At 41.7% G+C, this 18,271-nt stretch overlaps 1 protein-coding gene across 1 annotated transcript in view; it reads left to right on the top strand.

Annotated features, from left to right (window-relative positions):
- The window catches only part of LOC139336939 (cGMP-inhibited 3',5'-cyclic phosphodiesterase 3A-like), a 44,086-nt gene that overhangs the window by 14,172 nt on the left and 11,643 nt on the right, over nucleotides 1–18,271 (top strand). The window contains exon 2 of the mRNA XM_070971258.1: nucleotides 16,239–16,484. Within this exon, the coding sequence (XP_070827359.1) occupies nucleotides 16,239–16,484 (246 nt within the window). The remainder of the gene's footprint in view (nucleotides 1–16,238; nucleotides 16,485–18,271) is intronic.

Genomic DNA, 18,271 nt, shown 5'->3' with positions numbered 1-18,271 from the left:
TCTGTGTGAAGCTGTAAATTGGCTTTTGAAGTGTAACTCAGTTGGCCCAATTTGCCTTATTGCATTGCATATTTTCACATTCATACGTGTTTACATTGCAGTGTGGCTGCTGAAATAACATTGCTTGTTAATTGGGAATATTAAGATTTACACGGGAACATTCAACTGCATCATAAAATCACATGTTGTAAAAAAATGCACCGCTTTGCACCAGTTCAGTACAATGTGCTCTATCATGACTTCTCTTTCAGGGTAGGTTTAACCAGGTACGGAGCAGAGAGTTTATTCCAGGTCAAGTTTCAGTATTTAGAAATAATTGGATCCATTCTATAAATGGCACCCTGTTTTCTCTGAGCTGTGGTAAAGCATCGCAAAGTGAGCGTAGGGTTCTCATCTGAAGAGCAGACGAAGGAGTTGGCCTTGAGCTGTGATGTGTATACAGGATAGTATACACACACGCACACACACACACACACACACACACACGCACACGCACACGCACACGCACACGCACACGCGCACGCGCACACACACACACACACACACACACACACACACACACACACACACACACACACACACACACACACACACGTATACACATATGTGTGGCCGGCTTGGTTCCTTTAGGCCTGATGCAGCTTGTGCTAATGTCAATTTGTTCCCTTTTTCATTCAGCTTATTTTCTCCAACATCCTCCTCTCCCTTTATCCTCCCACCTCCCACTTTTTCCCTCTCTACCTCTCTCTGTCCAATCTCACTCAACAAAGAATTCAATGAGCTGGTCCTTATTGGATGAAGCTGCTGTGGTGTGAAAAATGCTGAATGTCTTTGGTTTTGCCTGAAGACAAGGCTACCCAGAAGAGCCGCTTTCTTTCTATGGATTTGTTCTCCTTTGAGTTTCGTACCCGCTGTCTTTCTTGTTGTTGTTGCCTTCTCTGACCAGTGTGTTTACAAAGTGGAATCTTTTGTGTACAAATAGAAGACACACACACTCACACCAACAAAAGTAGTAGGTTTTGTGTGGGCTATGTATACCATCAGCCTGTGTGTGCATCACTGGGTGACACAGGGATGATATAGAGAAATAATCATATTTTCATGTGGTTTAATGGATGCTTTTATTTACAGGCTTCTACTGGGAAGTCTGGGTCAATACTTCCATTGCAGAAGTTTCTTCCCTCAGATATTATTAAAGCCCTAAACACCCAAAGTCCATCACACAGGTCTTTTTACTTATGTTGCCTGACTAGACATAATCTCAGGACTGTGTGGCTGTGGACATACTGCCACTCTCCTGTTAGCTTTGTTGCACCTGTTAGCTCTGGACAGTTTAGTCATTATTAGTTTGCAGAGTTTGGTGACGTCATATAATTCACAACTTGAAAGCACCTGTGTGTGTGCAGGGCCTTTAAGTTATCTGAGCAAATTACCACACATTTTATTTGTATGTAATTTCAGTTTAAAGCACAAATTATATTTGCAGCTGTCTGCAAGAAATACTTTTTGTTGACAGCTAATTATCATTAAATAGGTATTAATATATGCCACACAGACCTGTGAATGTGATTTAAGTTTGAGTCTATACACTGACACAAAAAGTTGAAGAATTCATATAAGACTTAATGTTGTTAGTTCACTTTTTCTATCATGCATGAAGCTGCAGGACCCGGCTCTGAAAACTGCAGCCGCCATCACAGTAAGATGGACACAAACGTTTGTGCTGGATCCTAAAGTTGGCTCTTTTTGTGTGCCTCATGAGTCTGAGCTATTTATTTTAGTTTGCATCATCAATCAGAGAGAAAAGGCAAAATAACAGCATACAGTTAATGCTACTGTTAATGTAGAGGTCCCTAAAGTAGGTCTGGTGAGTCCACTGTTTGGGATGTTAATCTGTGGCTGTCCAGACACAAAGCACACATACCAGACCTTTTTAGTCTTTTGTTTATGCCGGCATATATATGAAATATGAAATGGCTGATATTAGGAATCTCCCTGAAAAAGTATCATCTGGAAGATTTTGGAGGGGCAACATGAAAAAGCAAAACTCGAAGTACAGACACAAAATGGGATGTAAGTCATTATGCATGCAGCTCCAAATGGAAGACCAGTGTCTGGACGCTCACGTTGCTCCCATGGGACTCGGCCTGAAATGCTAACGCCCGGCAACGTCAGTGTCAATCAGCAGGAGCAGGAAGCTGACAGAGAGAAGTGGGTTGTGGGAGCTGTGACGCACTCCCCTCTCACAGTAATAGGAGTAGAGAATGACAAGCTGGCGTCAGTAGCCTAACATGGGTACAACAACGCGAGGGAAAAACACTCCACTTAGCCATGGAGCCTTGAAGGGAGGAAGGGAGGGACGAAGACTGAGATGAAATGGTGTGTGTGTTTGTGTGTGTGTGTTTCAGATGAGTTTTGTGCATGCATGAGGACCCGTTTGCGTGTGATGCAGCTTACTCAGTGAAGTAAAGATGACAAGTAGATGGTGCAAGAATGTGAATGCACACTCTGATCATTGTGACTGCTCTGAATGGTATAAATGAAAATATGTGTGTTCTGTTACATTTTACTAGTACTTAATTATTGTACTATTGCACTTCAATGTTGTGTTTATGCATTGTCATTCATTATTTGCTGCAAATAGTAGTTTGCATAATTTCAACAGATTTTAGATGCTTTGGTGTTTATCAATATGCTATTGTTTCCTATTAATTTTCATTAGTAATGGCAAATCAAGTCCTTAATCATCTTTAATTGCACAAAGATATTGTGGAAGAGATTTTTTTTAATTAAACATGCATGGGTGAAATCTCTCACTGTGGTATGTATAATGTGATACTGTCATAGTGATATATCATAATATAGTACATATATGAAAATGCAATTGAGGAACATGTTACAGAGAATAATCAGATGGGAGTGTCCATTCAGTGAATTAAAAGTAGACATTTTAATGACATCTTAATTATACGGTGTGGTATCAAACAGGAACCCGATATTATTTTGACTGCTGTTGATCTCTTATTGATTAACAATTTGGCCTTTTTGAGAAAAATACATATGTACATATGACGGTCAACACAGACAACTCATTTCACGTTTGTTAGGGTCCGTTTTAACGCCCATGTGGTTTCATTAATTCTAAATCTTCAATTATTGGACTTTGGGGCACGTCTTCTGATAACTTGGGATGCAGTTACATTAAGCATTTAACACATCAGCGGATACAAGGCATCATGCTACAGAGCACATGATCTCACGCACCTGCAAAACCACTGTTTTATGAACAGTTCATGTGTCACACGTGAAGGAAACTGCAGAGATGAAATGTACAAATCTAAATTTACTGACAAGAGGCATGCACGCATTTACTTGACAGTACATGCAAAGGCTTAGTCATGCAACTCCACCATGAAATACACACACACATACTTGCCCGAGGTGATGTTGGTGGCTGCCATCAGCACAGTCCCTTCAAAAGCCAAAAAGGTTACAGTCTCAAATGACATGATGCAAATATTTTGGGTTTTCTACTATTTTTTATCTATATATTTTTTCCATCAGCATTAACTAATTTTTTATTTTTGCAAATTTGCTGTAAATGTGAGTGAGAGAGTAGTGAGAGAGAAGGCTTTTGAAAGATGTCTTTCCCCTGCTCTCTAGCCGACTTTTACTTATTCATATCTACTGTAAACAAGTCATATTACAGAGGCTTCTGGGAACACAGTGAATTCAGGGGACTTGCACTGGTCATAAATGATACACAGCAAATACATTTTTCATGAAGATGTTTAATTATGCGCAACATTTAACCTTACTGTCTTTTCCAATCGTCCAATTGTCTCATCCCAGTTGAAAGTGCAAGTGTATTAGTTATTTGTGTGTATACACTAATGACCCATCTGACCTGTGTGTTGCAAAAGCCATGTGGAGAGAGGTAAAGAGGTAGAGATGTAAAGGTGTGGTGAGGATCATTGTGAGTTTTGGTAGTTTTATGCTGACACTGACAGCATCACTTTAAATGTATTTTTATTACATAGTAATGTGGCTGAGTGATAGCAATGTCACTTTGGTCCAGAGTGAAATATTTCAACAACTGTTGGATGAATTTTATATAAACAATCAAAAAAAAAAAAAAGATTAAGCCTACTGACTTTTGTAATCCCACCACTTTTCCAATACTATTAGATAGATTGACTTCCAGGATCACCAATAAAATTCTCTATCAGTATAAAATAGTCCAATACTTTGGTTTATGACCATAATAGCAAAGATAATGACATTCCCGTCAACCTGTTTTACTGTATGTTTAGCATGTTAACATACTAACACTAAACTAAGATTGTGACAGCTGTATGGCTGCTAAACATCAATCAATCAAACTTTATTTATATAGCACTTTTCATACACAATGAAATGCAACACAAAGTGCTTTACAGGAGTTAAAAACAATATAAAAACAGAACAACATTACAGTAAAAACCCATCCCTCCCACCCTCCGTATGAACGAACACACACCCTGAACTACATGCATTCACACACGCACACGCACACACACACACACACGCACACACACACACACACACACACACACACACACACACACACACACACACACACACACACACAGACATTCTCACCACAAATAGTAGTAAGAGTAACGAGACAAACATCAGAAAGTGAGCATCATCACTGTGAGCATGTTAGCATTTAGCTTGAGTAGCGCTGTGCCTGTAAGTACAGCCTCACAGAGCTGCTAGCATGGCTGCCAGCTTGTTTTAAAAAAAAGAGTTCACATGTTTTATTTTGATTGCTCAGTCTTAGTTTTAAATAGTTGGAGGGATGGTGGGCTGGTGGATGTGTCAGTCGGACCCTCACGCACGTGCACACAGACACACAAACACTTGCTTTGACAGAGTGACGTTAGCGTGTAATGAGATCAATAAGCAGTCGCCGGTGTGGTCTGGTTTCACAGCGCATTGACCGGACCTCTGATACGCTCATTGGAAACAATTAGCATCAGCGCTAACATGCTTTTGAGTAATGACGGTGATGGGTGCATGTCTTAATTCATATGTGTGATTGTGTGGGTGGGTGAGTCATCATCATCCAGCCCAGGAGTCCCAGGAGTCTCTCTCTCTCTCTCTCTCTCTCTCTCTCTCTCTCTCTCTCTCTCTCTCTCTCTCTCTCTCTCTCTCTCTCACACACACACACACACACACACACACACACACTCTCTCTCTCTCTCTCTCTCTCTCTCATAAACACACAGGCGCACCATGCATACACAGGCAGCTTTGCCAAATCCATTTGGCAAGCTTGCCGTGTTGAGTGGGTGAACTGTGATTCTTGGGGTCATTATGAATCAGTTTGTATAGAAAACATTAGGCGCTGTACCATCGGTGAAGATAACCGTTTTTACTTCACTATGACGCCAAACAAAATGAAGGTATTGAGCAGCAACACTACAGCACAGGCAAATTGACTTCAATAACGAGCCTGAAAAATGGCGTGCTAACAGGAAGCACTGATTGAGCGTGATGGTCTTTAAGATAAAATGAGGTGTTTCCTCTGATCATCTAATCTTTTCTTATCACAATAGAGATAATACTTCATTATTATTTCATTACTGACTTCAGTAAGTTGGATTGTGACAATTTGTGACACTACTGTGTTATTATTTTACTAAAAATGTTATGTCATTTTGCAGATTTACCATATCCATAAAAAATATTCTTGGTGATATCATAATATTGATTTGGGCTTTGCCTCTCCCTCCTGTCCCTCTTTCTGCCTCAGCTGGGATCTAGTAAGAACAGTTGCTGGCCAGTAGGGGTTTTGGTCTGGCTTGCTGGGATCTTCAGGACTGGAGTGACTGAGTCGTGACAAACAGAGGCCATGTGTGTTGATGCATGTGTCGGTGCACGTGTATGCACTCGTGGGTGCTTGTGACTCTGTGTGTGTGCGAGTGTGTGGGTGTGTATGTGTACAGATAGACTCAGGGATCTTTTGTCTCTGTAGCCCATACATGACTTTGTCATAGTATATCAAACACACACATTACTGTTTAAGAAGCCAGCGTCGAGGAGAGTCACCTGTAAGCAATTCAAATGGTTTCACATTGACAGAGCGGGATCCATGTAAAGTGCTTAAAGAGCAGCTCACGAAAAAACAGGCGACGTCAAGTACACACGTTGTATTTCCATGTTGTACTTGTGGTGAATTAAAGTAGTAGTTTTTACAATGCAAAACAAGGATGTTTTCTTTAAGCCTGTGGGGCTGCTGAAGAAATTTCTCGGTGTATTTTTAGCTTTCAGGCAGTTGTTTTTTGTAAGAAGTGGGTCACAACATTGGAAAAGCTGCATGAATGTAGTTTTGAATTGTGTCTTGTTATGATAATGTGATTGAAGAAGCACTCATCGAGATTAACATATCATAGACATCATGCAGTGCTGCATGTATTGTTACTTGCATTATAGTGTAATATGAAAAGTCTGATGAATAATCTCTCTCTAGAACAAAGCTACTAATTTTTAATAAGCTGTAACAACTTCTTTGTGGTTGGGAGGAACATGTTTGGATCAGTGTCATAAACTGATTTTTTTTTAATGGACATAAATGACCCATTATATGAAATCCTGGTTGTTTTTAAAAGCATTCTGGGCTCTATGTTTTATGTTGTTGTTAAATCTACACATTAAACACCTCACAGTAAACAGATTTAAGTTGTCTGGCACAAAAACCCTTGAGAGAAGCAGTGTTCATGTAAACAAAAAGAGCTCCCCCTGCAGTGTTCATTGTGTTTATGCACGTATGAGCCATCTCAGCCAGTATACAGTATAATATACATCCCCAATATACACACACAAAGATGAATCAGCCATAGTTGCACATTGACATGTTTTTATAGCACATATACCTACTGATATGAAGCTGTTGTATGCCTATGTTTGCATCAGGGAAATTATTATCACTCTACTTAAGACTGAATGATGGAGCTGTCAAAGATTATGTGGCTCAGAAGTGCATTAGGGCTCTGTGATTTCCCAGCATCTTATAGACTTGACATGTGAAGTGTATTTGAGCAGTAATGGAGGCCGTCAAGGGACAGCAGAGCACAAAGGAGGATTTAAGGGCCTGGGTAAATGACAGAGGCTGAAATGTGATTTCTGCCACGGTACAGGACTGTAGCTGCATCTTTACTTTAATATGGCACACCATGTTTACCGCTCTGACTCTTCAACAAATGCTATCAACAAAGAAGAACAGTGCACACAGCATTTCAAGATGAAGTGCACGTATTTTACATGATCAAGGAGCTCAATGTGATTCAGCAATACAGAGCTTTTATTCTTGCAAACAACCCCCCTCCCATCCTGAGGGGCTCGCATAAAACATGAATCCGCAGTATTAGGCAGATTATCTCATCTGCCATTCAAGATGCAAAGTCATCTCCAGTGGATGACAGTTGCACTGTCAGGTCACCTCATTTTATGCCATTTTATACATCAGCCTACGAACTATGACAGCTAGGGCAGTCCACAGACGCAGCACACACACACACACACACACACACACACACACACACACACACACACACACACACACACACACACACACACACACACACACACACACACACACACACACACATAGACATGCACACTAGGCCTGGGACCACTTATTACACAACGATTATTATTAACATGAAGCAATATATAAAAATAAAAGAACCATTCTGCTCATTGACCTGATGCAGTCAATTAAATGGAACCTACAGTAAAGCTATATTTAAATAATAAAAGTTAACACTCGCATGAACATCATCAAGACTTTTGGTCAGTGTTTGGACGAATAAGAATTCAACCACACTGAGTGTATTGAAGAGGGTCTTCTTTTTTTATGTCCTGCTGAAATCACAAAAGAGCTGAATTAAGATCATTAACATAATTCTGGTGTTCTTTTTAAGGGATGTCTTGTGATCTCTGATCTGACCTTTAGCAGCTGGCTAGGCAGCATTTTACCAACTGTAGGTCAAACACTGTCAGACAACGAACCTGCAACATAACTCGAAATGTGTCATTTTTCCACAACCACTTTTAAATGTTGATTTTAAAGATTTTTTTTTTTTTTTTAAGAATTTAATACATATTTCACTAAATGAACTGGAGAGGGTGTCGCCCATTAGCATGACTTAACGGATACCCGGATCACAACATGAAGAAAAGATAGAAATGATTATGAACTTTGTCCAGATTCATTGGTTTTCAAAACATACTGTAGAATCTAAATGTGTATTGTCGTAGCTCAGATGCACACACACACACACACACACACACACACACACACACACACACACACACACACACTTATTCGTACTCGTGCTATCGTCCTGGTTCAGCATTGGCTTTCATTATTTGGTTGCAGTTTTACCAACAGAACCATAACAAGGTCACATGCCGGCGATTATTGTGTCAACCTTTGTTCTTAGCTGTGGTGACAGGCCCTGTGAGGAAAGGAACAAAAATAATTGAATGCAGTGTTTTTTAAAACTCTGCTGCAATGACATCATTTTCTAACGCAAAAATGGACTCATATTTTCCGTCCGCATCAAGCGCGCACGGGATGCAGCAGAGAAGAGGGTCCAACACAGATGCCATAGCTTCCAGATTAACCTCTGCTGTCAGGTGTGATTAGGAGTGTGAAGCCCTCGCTGCGTACAGGAAATAATTCATCAAAAGTCAAGTGCCAAATGCTCAACTTGCTCCAGCAACGCAGTTGTTAGTTCTTCATTCAGTGTGAGGGGGGCTTCCTATTTTTGGCCCTTCTTCATCATCTTCATCTCCACTACAACAGCTGTTAGTAACAAGAAGTGCAGGTCAAAGGAGCTCATTTTATGACTTCTGCCCTGTATTAAGTATCCAAACAATTGCCTCTTGCTGCCATTTTAATATGGGAAGTGCTGTGTTTAGTCCAGCTCGGCACAAATACTGAAGCAGGAGGAAATGTTGAGCCCAGCTCTGTTAAAGGTGCCCTCCCAAAACTTCAAAGCTGTCGTTTTTAAGGAAAGCTGCTCAGAAACTCATCGTCTCACTGTGAAATTGAATTACAGTTTTCTCTTATTGAACAAAAGTGGAAAATAATTGCGGCGAGGGGACAGATAGAGGGTGGCGGAGGAAGGGAGCCGTATGTAGATCAGCCCTCCAGCTTTAAGGGTGATGTACTCTTTTCTTCTTCTTCATCAGCAGCGCCTGCTCTTCTTTTATTTTTAGATGGCTTGACGTAAAAACAGATGGAGGGAGGAGGAAGTAAAGGAGGGATGGCAGAAGAAGAGAAAAGGAAAGCTTGTTTAGATGGTGCTGTATAGTGTCCTGGAGCGGACAGGTCTCTAACTGTAGCTTCTGTTTGTACTGTATGCTTCTATCTCCAGATTATGTGCCAGCCAGAATGGGACTACAAGAGAGCTCTGAGCAGATCCAAGGTCAGTGCCGCCCAGAGGGAAAGGGGTGGAAGGATGTGTGTGTGTTTGGCATGAATGTTTCTCAGCTTAGTGTAGCAGAAAAGCACTTGACTTGTTGCTGTGGGACATTTTTAAACAACTAATTAGTTTGTGAGTTGGCCGATTGTTTGGCTGAACCCCAAAGTAGCTGTGAAGCAGATTTTTGTTGTGGTCACATTAAGCCCATGAGGTTTTTAGAGACTATTGTGATGGTTCCTGCTCCTCTAAACCTTCTCTTCTTACACCTTTTTGATACTTAATTTGACTGTCCATTACTTAATGGTACAGCTTTTTTTTTTAACAATCATTTTCTATGGATTTTATGTCAATCTTGAATGTTATCTAAACATATAGAAGCTTTTCTATATATAAATTTGAATTGCCATTTTTCAGCTGGACGATCACCTTTTTCTCTCTATGCCATTTTTTGCTGGGCAGGTTGCGAACAGTGTTACAGGACCTCATGTGTTTCTCGCATCTTGCCAAGATTTTATACACAACAGCACTGTTTTGGGTTTGGTTTCATCTGGTCCAGATGAATAAAATAATGAACTGAAAGCTGCTGAAACTTGCAGAGAGCAGCAAAGTCGGTGTGCTTATTTTCAGTGGCTTCAGTGGTGCTACAGTAGCATCACTGTCACATAACTGGAAGTTCAGTGTTACATATTACAGCATATTACTTAGTGTATCACATTAGCTTACACCACAAGCCTATCAAGATTCAGCATAGGGGCAATTATTCAGAGAGCAAAATCACAAAAGACAGACTGAGTTTTGACAAAGAAGAAAAGAAGAACAGGTGACGCTCATCCAGGACACGTCATAATGAAGGAAAATGATGATGACGTTCACTGTGTCTGTTGTGTTTTCAAACTGTGGCTGCTTGGACAAAGTTGGACTTTTTCATTGTCACAAAAGTAAATCATGTCAAGGTAGAAGGAAACATGCAGGTCACCTCGTCATGATGCTGTTATTTCAATAAAATAATGCCCACCATGGTGGGTTTCGTAACTAAATTCCTGAGGGCCGTTTTTTTCCTCCATCCAAAGAATGCAGCCAAAGGTTGTCTGGTTCAGCTTTTTATTGACTTCCACTGGGTGAGCATGTCACCTCTCATGGCTTTTATTACGTCTTTTTATTGCCAGATGGTTTGCATTGTGTCTTATTGTTTAGAGGAACTGAGTTTTCCCCATTTTTTAAATTCTAAGAACAAATATTGTTACTGCCGTACTGAAGCACAAGACGCTGCTTGTTGAACAGATGATACACCCCCCTCTCCGCTAATCTGAGCAGGACAAATTATTTTAATTGTCATAAGCATGCAATGCAAAGTAACTACAGATCACTGGTTAAGAAAATTGGAATTCATAAAAATTCATGAGTATAAACTTTGGGGAAAAGGTCATCAATTAATATTTTTCACCACAGATATCTCTAGTTTGACTTTCCCACCAAGGCTCACAGATGCTGATCTTTATGGTAGATTAAATATTTAAATCACCCATAATTTCCTCCACACTGGACAGGCAGCTCCAGCTTCAGCCAACAACAAACCGACCATCCTTCATAGACCTTTGAATCATTGAATCATTGTGTTCCTCAGTTTCCTCCTCTGATAAAAAACAGTCCTCGCTGCTCGGTTGTCATGCAGCACCTGCTATCACAGGAAACACTTGACAAGTAGTGGGCATAGTATATAGCTGTGGCCAACTGAGCCCTGAACAACTATTTTATGGTTCACAGACGAGTCACTTTGATCTTTGTCCCGATGTATCCTAGCAACCAGGTATCTTCAATGCAACCGATTTCTGTGAACCGCAGATTTTCTCATCCCCGAGCCACCGGTGAACATTTGCAATTGGCAGATGCGGAGGCAGGGGCGGGTGAGAAGACAGAGGGAGGTTCATGAGGCAGCGAAGAAGAGGAGAGCAGAGGAGAGGAAGTGTTTGTTGGCTGCGTTGTTGAAATGTCAGTTGCTTTGGATTGAGACTCTCACAACTATATCGTTAAAGGAAGGAAAGAGAGAATAAAGCTGTTGTATCTATAGGAATCTAGATAGCAAGATTGAGTAGTCGTGATCAGACTGAACACCAATGATGCAGAGAAGGCACTCCGCGAGTATCATGGGACGCCATCAGGACAATACACATCCTCCCAAACAGGTTCAGTATTGGCTTAACTGGAGTCTCTCCCCTCCAGCCCGGGTTTATGCTGCTGTGCGTGCATGCGCTTTGTGGGTGTGTGTGTGCGCACATGTGCGCAGAGAAAGGAAAGCCATTTAATCAGTAATGATGAGATGGTTTAACTAGGACAACTTGGAGCAATGTCTAAAATAAGCTTCTTGATACAGCCTAGTTTTTAGGTCAATTACGCATGTGAGAGGCTGGTGTTCGTAAGCAGGAGAGCTGAAGCCACTGCTGAGGGATTCACTGTCACTACTGTTCTTAGCTGGGTGTCGTTTGTTGAGCAGCATGTCCTGTGAGGGTGGCTGTGTTATCTACAGAATGTGTTATGTGTTATCTCACACCAGCAAAATGGTTCGCATAGTTTCATTTATCTTCAGCGCAAACTTAAAGAACAATTGCATCGATATCTATTGATTTCGTGTTAGCGTCAGCTTTGGACACAGTGAGTATGAGAGAAAAGGTCGATTTAGTGCGAGATGAAAACAGTGGTTTTCGCTGGTGTTCGTGCATCTCAGCCAGCTCAGAAAACACATCTCAGCTAGCCTGAGCTCCTTCCATAACACATTCCAAAGTCATTATTCCCAAATCAATAAGAAACATTTGTTAAGGATTAATAGCCCTGCAACTGTGAGGCGCTCCTGCTCTGCAACCCTGCAACTGTTTGCAATTCTGCAACCATCCTCTGGTATCCAGACCAGGGACTTGGCCTCTGGGTTTGCTTTGTTGGCTATTACTGCTTCAGCATTAATTCTTCAAGCTCAAAGGTGTGAAGGCTTTTCTGCATATTTTACACTTTCCTCTGCAATTGGTGGGGTAGTACAGAAACAGTGGGCAGCACTTCACTGTAGCGCTGTATTTACAGTTGTTGTAGATGAGGTTGTGGAGGAGCTCAGCTGGCCTGCTCGAGTTAGCCGCTCTCTTTTTCACTTGACTTGCCAGCCTGCCTGTGGACTCAGCTCCTCTCTGCCTCTGTGTCCATCACTTTCTTTCTCTCACTCTCTCTCTCTCTCTCTCTCTCTCTCTGTCTCTGACTCTCTTTTTCTCTTTATTTCTCTCTGCTCTCACCATCTGCCTTTATGCATGATCTACCTACATATCCTCTAACTTTTCCCTAAAGGAGATGGGCTGGGGGATGGGGGATGGGGACGGAGAGGGAAATACTGAAATAGTGGGAAATAGCAGATATGAGAGGAAGAAGAGGAGAAAATGGAAAGTGGAGGAAAAATAATTCTGCGAGGGAGAGAGAGAGAGAGAGAGAGAGAGAGAGAGAGAGAGAGAGAGAGGGAGAGAGAGAGAGAGAGAGAGACATACGTCTGTGCTCGAAGGGAACAGTGTGCGCGGTTCAGGCATGATCAACAAAACCAAAACATAGACAAGATCTCCTTAGAGTTTCTTGCACTGGGTTGCCTTTTAAATGATCAAAGATTAAGGTCATTTCAAGCAGAAAAATGATTATTGAGGGGATTTCCAGGGGTGAAGGATTTTCATTCACTGCTACTTTCTTACTTTCATTCTTACATTCAACAACTCATATGAATCTGCTTTTATTGATGCTGTTTAAGAGATATTGACCCAATATCTGTATGATAATTTTGTAATGCATATAAAATGTTAAGGTGTGACCATGTATGCATCCATCTAAAAGCCCTTTGTTATGTGGCTTCACTAGTGATGCACATCAGTAGTTCTATTCTTAGGAGCTTGATGTACACAGATCTTATTTTACTTATCTGTGTACATTATCATGAAGCGACTGGTACATTTGTTGTGGGTTACGACCCATCTCCCTGTGCACGGCATGCACTGTATAACCCTGACAGACTGATCCCAAGGGGCAGTTCTGGTACATGCATGCCTGTGTGTGTGTGTGTGTGCGCCCACTGTTGATTTACTCATTGACCATCACCCCACCTCTGCGCACACGCTTTATGCTGGGAGGGATCGATAACCTTCTCCCTCGCCTTGCCCCTCCACTGTGTCTCCACCAGAACGGCGCTCTGTAGCACTCCATCAGCGCAAATGCTTATGCATGTTGCAGTGAATGGACCTGCACACGAAATGCACACAAATACTGTAGGTTGTGTTTTTTGAATACTGAAATATAAAAATTCTAACAGAGAAAAGTGCAGTAATACACAGCTGCAAATTCTCTCTCTCTCTCTCTCTCTCTCTCTCTCTCTCTCTCTCTCTCTCTCTCTCTCTCTCTCTCTCTCTCTCTCTCTCTCTCTCTCTCTCTCTCTCTCTCTCCGTGACATTAGCTGAGCAGAGTCCATTACTGCCAGGTAATGGGTGAATGTCACAATAGCAGGATGTCATAAAGCTCTGGAGTGGTCTAATGGGTTTTGTTCAGGTTGAGGTGACACATGCACACCCACACATGCACACATACAGACATGTGCTCTTCCAGGAAATGTTACTCATCACATCACAGCCCTGATTTGTGACATGTTTGAAGAGCGAATACAATCTGTTAAAGGAAGCAAATTATGAGAATCATCTGTCACTTTGTGAAATGTGAGGTGTGGTTGTACATCTTTATCTTTTTCTTTATGTTATTCCTGTCTAAATGGAGTATAATAGCGGACAAATCCTAGACTCAGGATACGAAAAACCACTGAATGAAATCAGTTTAAAAAAGAAGAAGAAGAAGCGAGGCACAGATACAAACAGTGGCCAAAGCAGAGGTTGCTGCCAGTCACTGAGCCGGGCAGCCTCGGTGGTGGTGGTGATGGTGGTGGGATTAGGGTGGCAGGCAGATGGGAGTGTGAAGGGATGGACTGATCATGTGATTTGCTTCATATGTCGACACGGTCGGGGAGAGGTGGATGCAGGAGGTGAGCAGGAGGAGATGATGAGATTGAATGCCTTGATTCACCCACTCCTCTTATTTCCATTTCAGAACTTTTTTTAATTTTACATTTACAGCATTTTTTACAGCGGGAAAGTGTCAAGAATGGAGAATAGGAGATATCTGTATTTAATCAGCTCAACACAGATCATTATCGGCTTTATGAAAATACTCAGTCGATAGATAAGGCCCATAGATTGCATGCATTAGTTTTAATCTTTAACACAGCCTTCCTCCACTGTATGGCATCCTTATATTTAATAAATAACCAAATGTTTCCAAATGCACATATCCGATCCTGAAAAATGTTCTTCCAAATAAGAGTTTCCCTGAAACTTTCGGAGTGAACACACGTCCTTATTGGTGAGGTTGGGTATCGAACCATCTGAAATTTGTCTGCAGCGTTCAGGAAAACTGTTGAAAACTGAAAGCTGGCACAAAATGTGTGGACAGATTTTTAATCTTGTTTACATTTGTTTTCTTTTTTTGATCAGATGGTTCATGATTTAAAGCAGTATTAAAGACCATGAGACTGAGGCAAAGTTCCTGTTCAAGCTGCTTATTGTCGATGTGACATTTGATAATATTTTTTTATTCTTTTCTTGAATGAAAAAAGGGTTCTGCGGAAAAAAACTGTATATTCATATAATTTAGATTTCGCAAAGTAAGTTACTAAACAGTATGTATATTTTTGATAGGGGTATAAAGACTAGGATATTACTAGTAGCAGCAGCAGTATTGGCAAGCAGAAAATATCAACTGTCAGTAATGCAGAAAAGTGTAGCAGATTCAGATGTGTCAGATTTTTCCTTTCTGGTCCAGTCAGTCCAGTTTAAACATGTTTGGCATTTCTGATTGAAACTAAGAGTGTCAACATCACAGGCATGAGTGGGGGAGTATGACAGGATTATTTTATAACACGGTTCATGCAGGGTTCAGTGGAGAGCCACAGCTCAGCTAACTCACCTCCTCTCTCTGAACAGTCCTCATCTCCCCTGTTTAGGCAAATTTTATCATTTCTCTTAAATATTGTTTGCACCGTTTCCATGAAAGTTGCTGGAGAAATGTGTAAACTATTTTTTGTAATATTTACAGACATAATCAGCTCCTTTTTCATGTACAACTTGTGTCTTTAGCTCTCTGCATATAAGTGGATTTACTTTGCTAATTACACCTGCTCAAATATACTGTGCACGTACAGCACAAACATGTTTGTGTGTGTGTTTGGATGCTGTGTGTGTGTGTGTGTGTCTGTGGATATGTTTCACAGTGTGAGGAAATTGATTAGAAGCTAAAGAGGAGCTGATTAGCATATGTTGACATTAACGGTGGAATCCATTCCTGAAAGCACACATGTTTGACCTTTGACATAGATGAGCCTTTGGGCTTATCAGTCAATACACTAAATCAGTGACAGCTAAATTTAGGCAGGAGGGGGTGGCATGGTGGCATGGTGTATGTAAAATCATCAGTAGCCAAGTAGCCATCATGCTACCAGCTTTATTTTCAATTCCATTGTTAGACTTTCACACCAAGCTGCTGATTCGCCGAACAGTATAACTACAGACAGAATGTCACAGCACGCACACCTTACATGAGCTGCATATCCCCTTGTGACACGCGTTTACCGCATCATCATTGCATGACAGCAAGAAAAGACAAAGAATGACCTGTTTCCTACCTTTCCTCTCTTCTCTTTTCCAGTTTTCGGGAACCAGCGTGGTGGTGGACATCGCGGTGATGGGTGAGGCCCACGGTTTGATCTCAGACCTGCTGGCGGACCCGTCGCTGCCCCCGAACACCTGCAGCTCTCTGAAGGCCGTCAGCAACCTCCTCAGCACCCAGATCAACCTCCAGCCGCTCCACCGGCCTCGCGTCCCTGTAGACACACACACATGCTCTGACTCTGAGGAGGGGCCCGAAAAGGCAGAGAGACTGGCCATCCCAAAGGTAAATGCTCTGCTAAACGTTGTATTTTGTGCATTCATTTGGTGATCGAGTTGAGTTTTCCATTTGGAAGCAAATGTCCTAATCAGTAATGAAAATATCTCCATCTTTAGTTGAATGATGCAGATATAACATACACACGCATGCACACACAAGCATGTGCGCCCAGGTGTATCCCTCCCTGCATACATCACCCCCATCTCCTCGCTCACTGCTGGCGTAGTGTGGGGCTCTAATGTAGCTAACAATGACGCACAGACTTCCAGAGGGCCTTTTAATGTTTTACAAGGCCACTGCTTCAAAATGTATGCGAGCACTTAAGGCGGCAAGGAAACTAAATAAAGCGTGTGAAGCAATGCAGGACAGCCTACCAGGAGGGTGACAAGCAGCTTTAACACTGCCTGAGTGCACTCAAATACCCGACCCATGTCGTGTAGCTCAATGAGATGCTGCCTCATGTTAGCTCACTGGGGATCTCTGAGTCTGCATGTGGCAATGGGTGGAAGTTGGTGATTCAGCTCACTTGTGCTGCCCTGTTGTTGGACAGAAATAGCTGTTACATAAAGGTAATAAGAAAAGTTGGTGACTGAGGTGCACTTGGCACTCAGGTTTTGACTTACTTTAACGAGACAGCCCAACACTTTGTTTCATTTCTACTTAAAAGCTGTGCAACAATTTGGCTCCCGCTCGTCTTTTTCCAGTTCCAGCAGTTTGTCAAGTTTATAGCAGTTTCCAAACATTGAACCACCTTCAGATGCACAGATTCGTCTCAGTAATGCTTCATAGTACAGACACACGGTTTCCAAAGCATACTTTGGTGTTAGAAGATTTTTCCATTTAGTTAAAGCTGCAGAGGCTTATTGTAAAACCTGTAAAAGGTAACATGCAGCAATCCATCACAGCCGGCATCATGTCTACATGATTTTATGTCAGCTGCACTGAAGTTGCATAATAATGCAGTGCAGATGTTTCCGATCTGCATTTTAAACTGCATTACCGCACGATAATGAAATTTACAACAGCCACAGCAGACATGATGTTCACGGTGATTGATTACCAACAAGTGTTGTTTGTGTTTAACCCCCCCCCCCCATTCTCTCACATACTATTAGATGCCTTTGATTATCTTCCCTTCACTGTAGGAGAGAAGTAGACCACTGTGAGAGTGTGTGTGTGTGTGTGTGTGTGTGTGTGTGTGTGTGTGTACCAGGTATTTATCACGTTGTGGGGACAAAAATCTGTGACTTACCTGCCTTATTGGGACAAAATGCAGGTCCCCTTAATGTAAATCATTAAATTTTAGGTTGAAGACTGCGGGCAGGGTTACGGGTTAAGTAAGGTAAGGTAGGGTTAGGGTAAGGCTCCAGGAAATGAATGTAAGTCTGTGTAATGTCCTGTGTGTGTGTGTGTGTGTGTGTGTGTGTGTGTGTGTGTGTGTGTGTGTGTGTGTGTGTGTGTGTGTGTGTGTGTGTGTGTGTGTGCGTGTGCGTGTGCGAGTGCATGTAGTTATCTGCCTAAGAAGTGAACAGACAGAGGGATGGACATGATTTTCTTCAGTAATATTTGAAAGTTGATCCTCTGCTGCCCTCTGTATTCTACTGTGTGTGTGTGTGCATGTGAGAGAGAGAGAGAGAGAGAGAGAGAGAGAGAGAGAGCGAGAGAGAGAGAGAGAGAGAGAGAGAGAGAGAGAGAGAGAGAGAGTTTTAGAAAAAAAAAAACACCATCTGTACAAAAACACAAACTGACAAATAACTGAGTTTAGCTCATGGCTTTACAACAAAATTTACAAC

This window comes from Chaetodon trifascialis, chromosome 9, assembly GCF_039877785.1.
Source record: "Chaetodon trifascialis isolate fChaTrf1 chromosome 9, fChaTrf1.hap1, whole genome shotgun sequence".
Taxonomy (NCBI): Eukaryota; Metazoa; Chordata; class Actinopteri; order Chaetodontiformes; family Chaetodontidae; genus Chaetodon; species Chaetodon trifascialis.
Note: the sequence above shows the minus strand (reverse complement) of the source record. Positions and strands in the feature narration are given on the sequence as shown.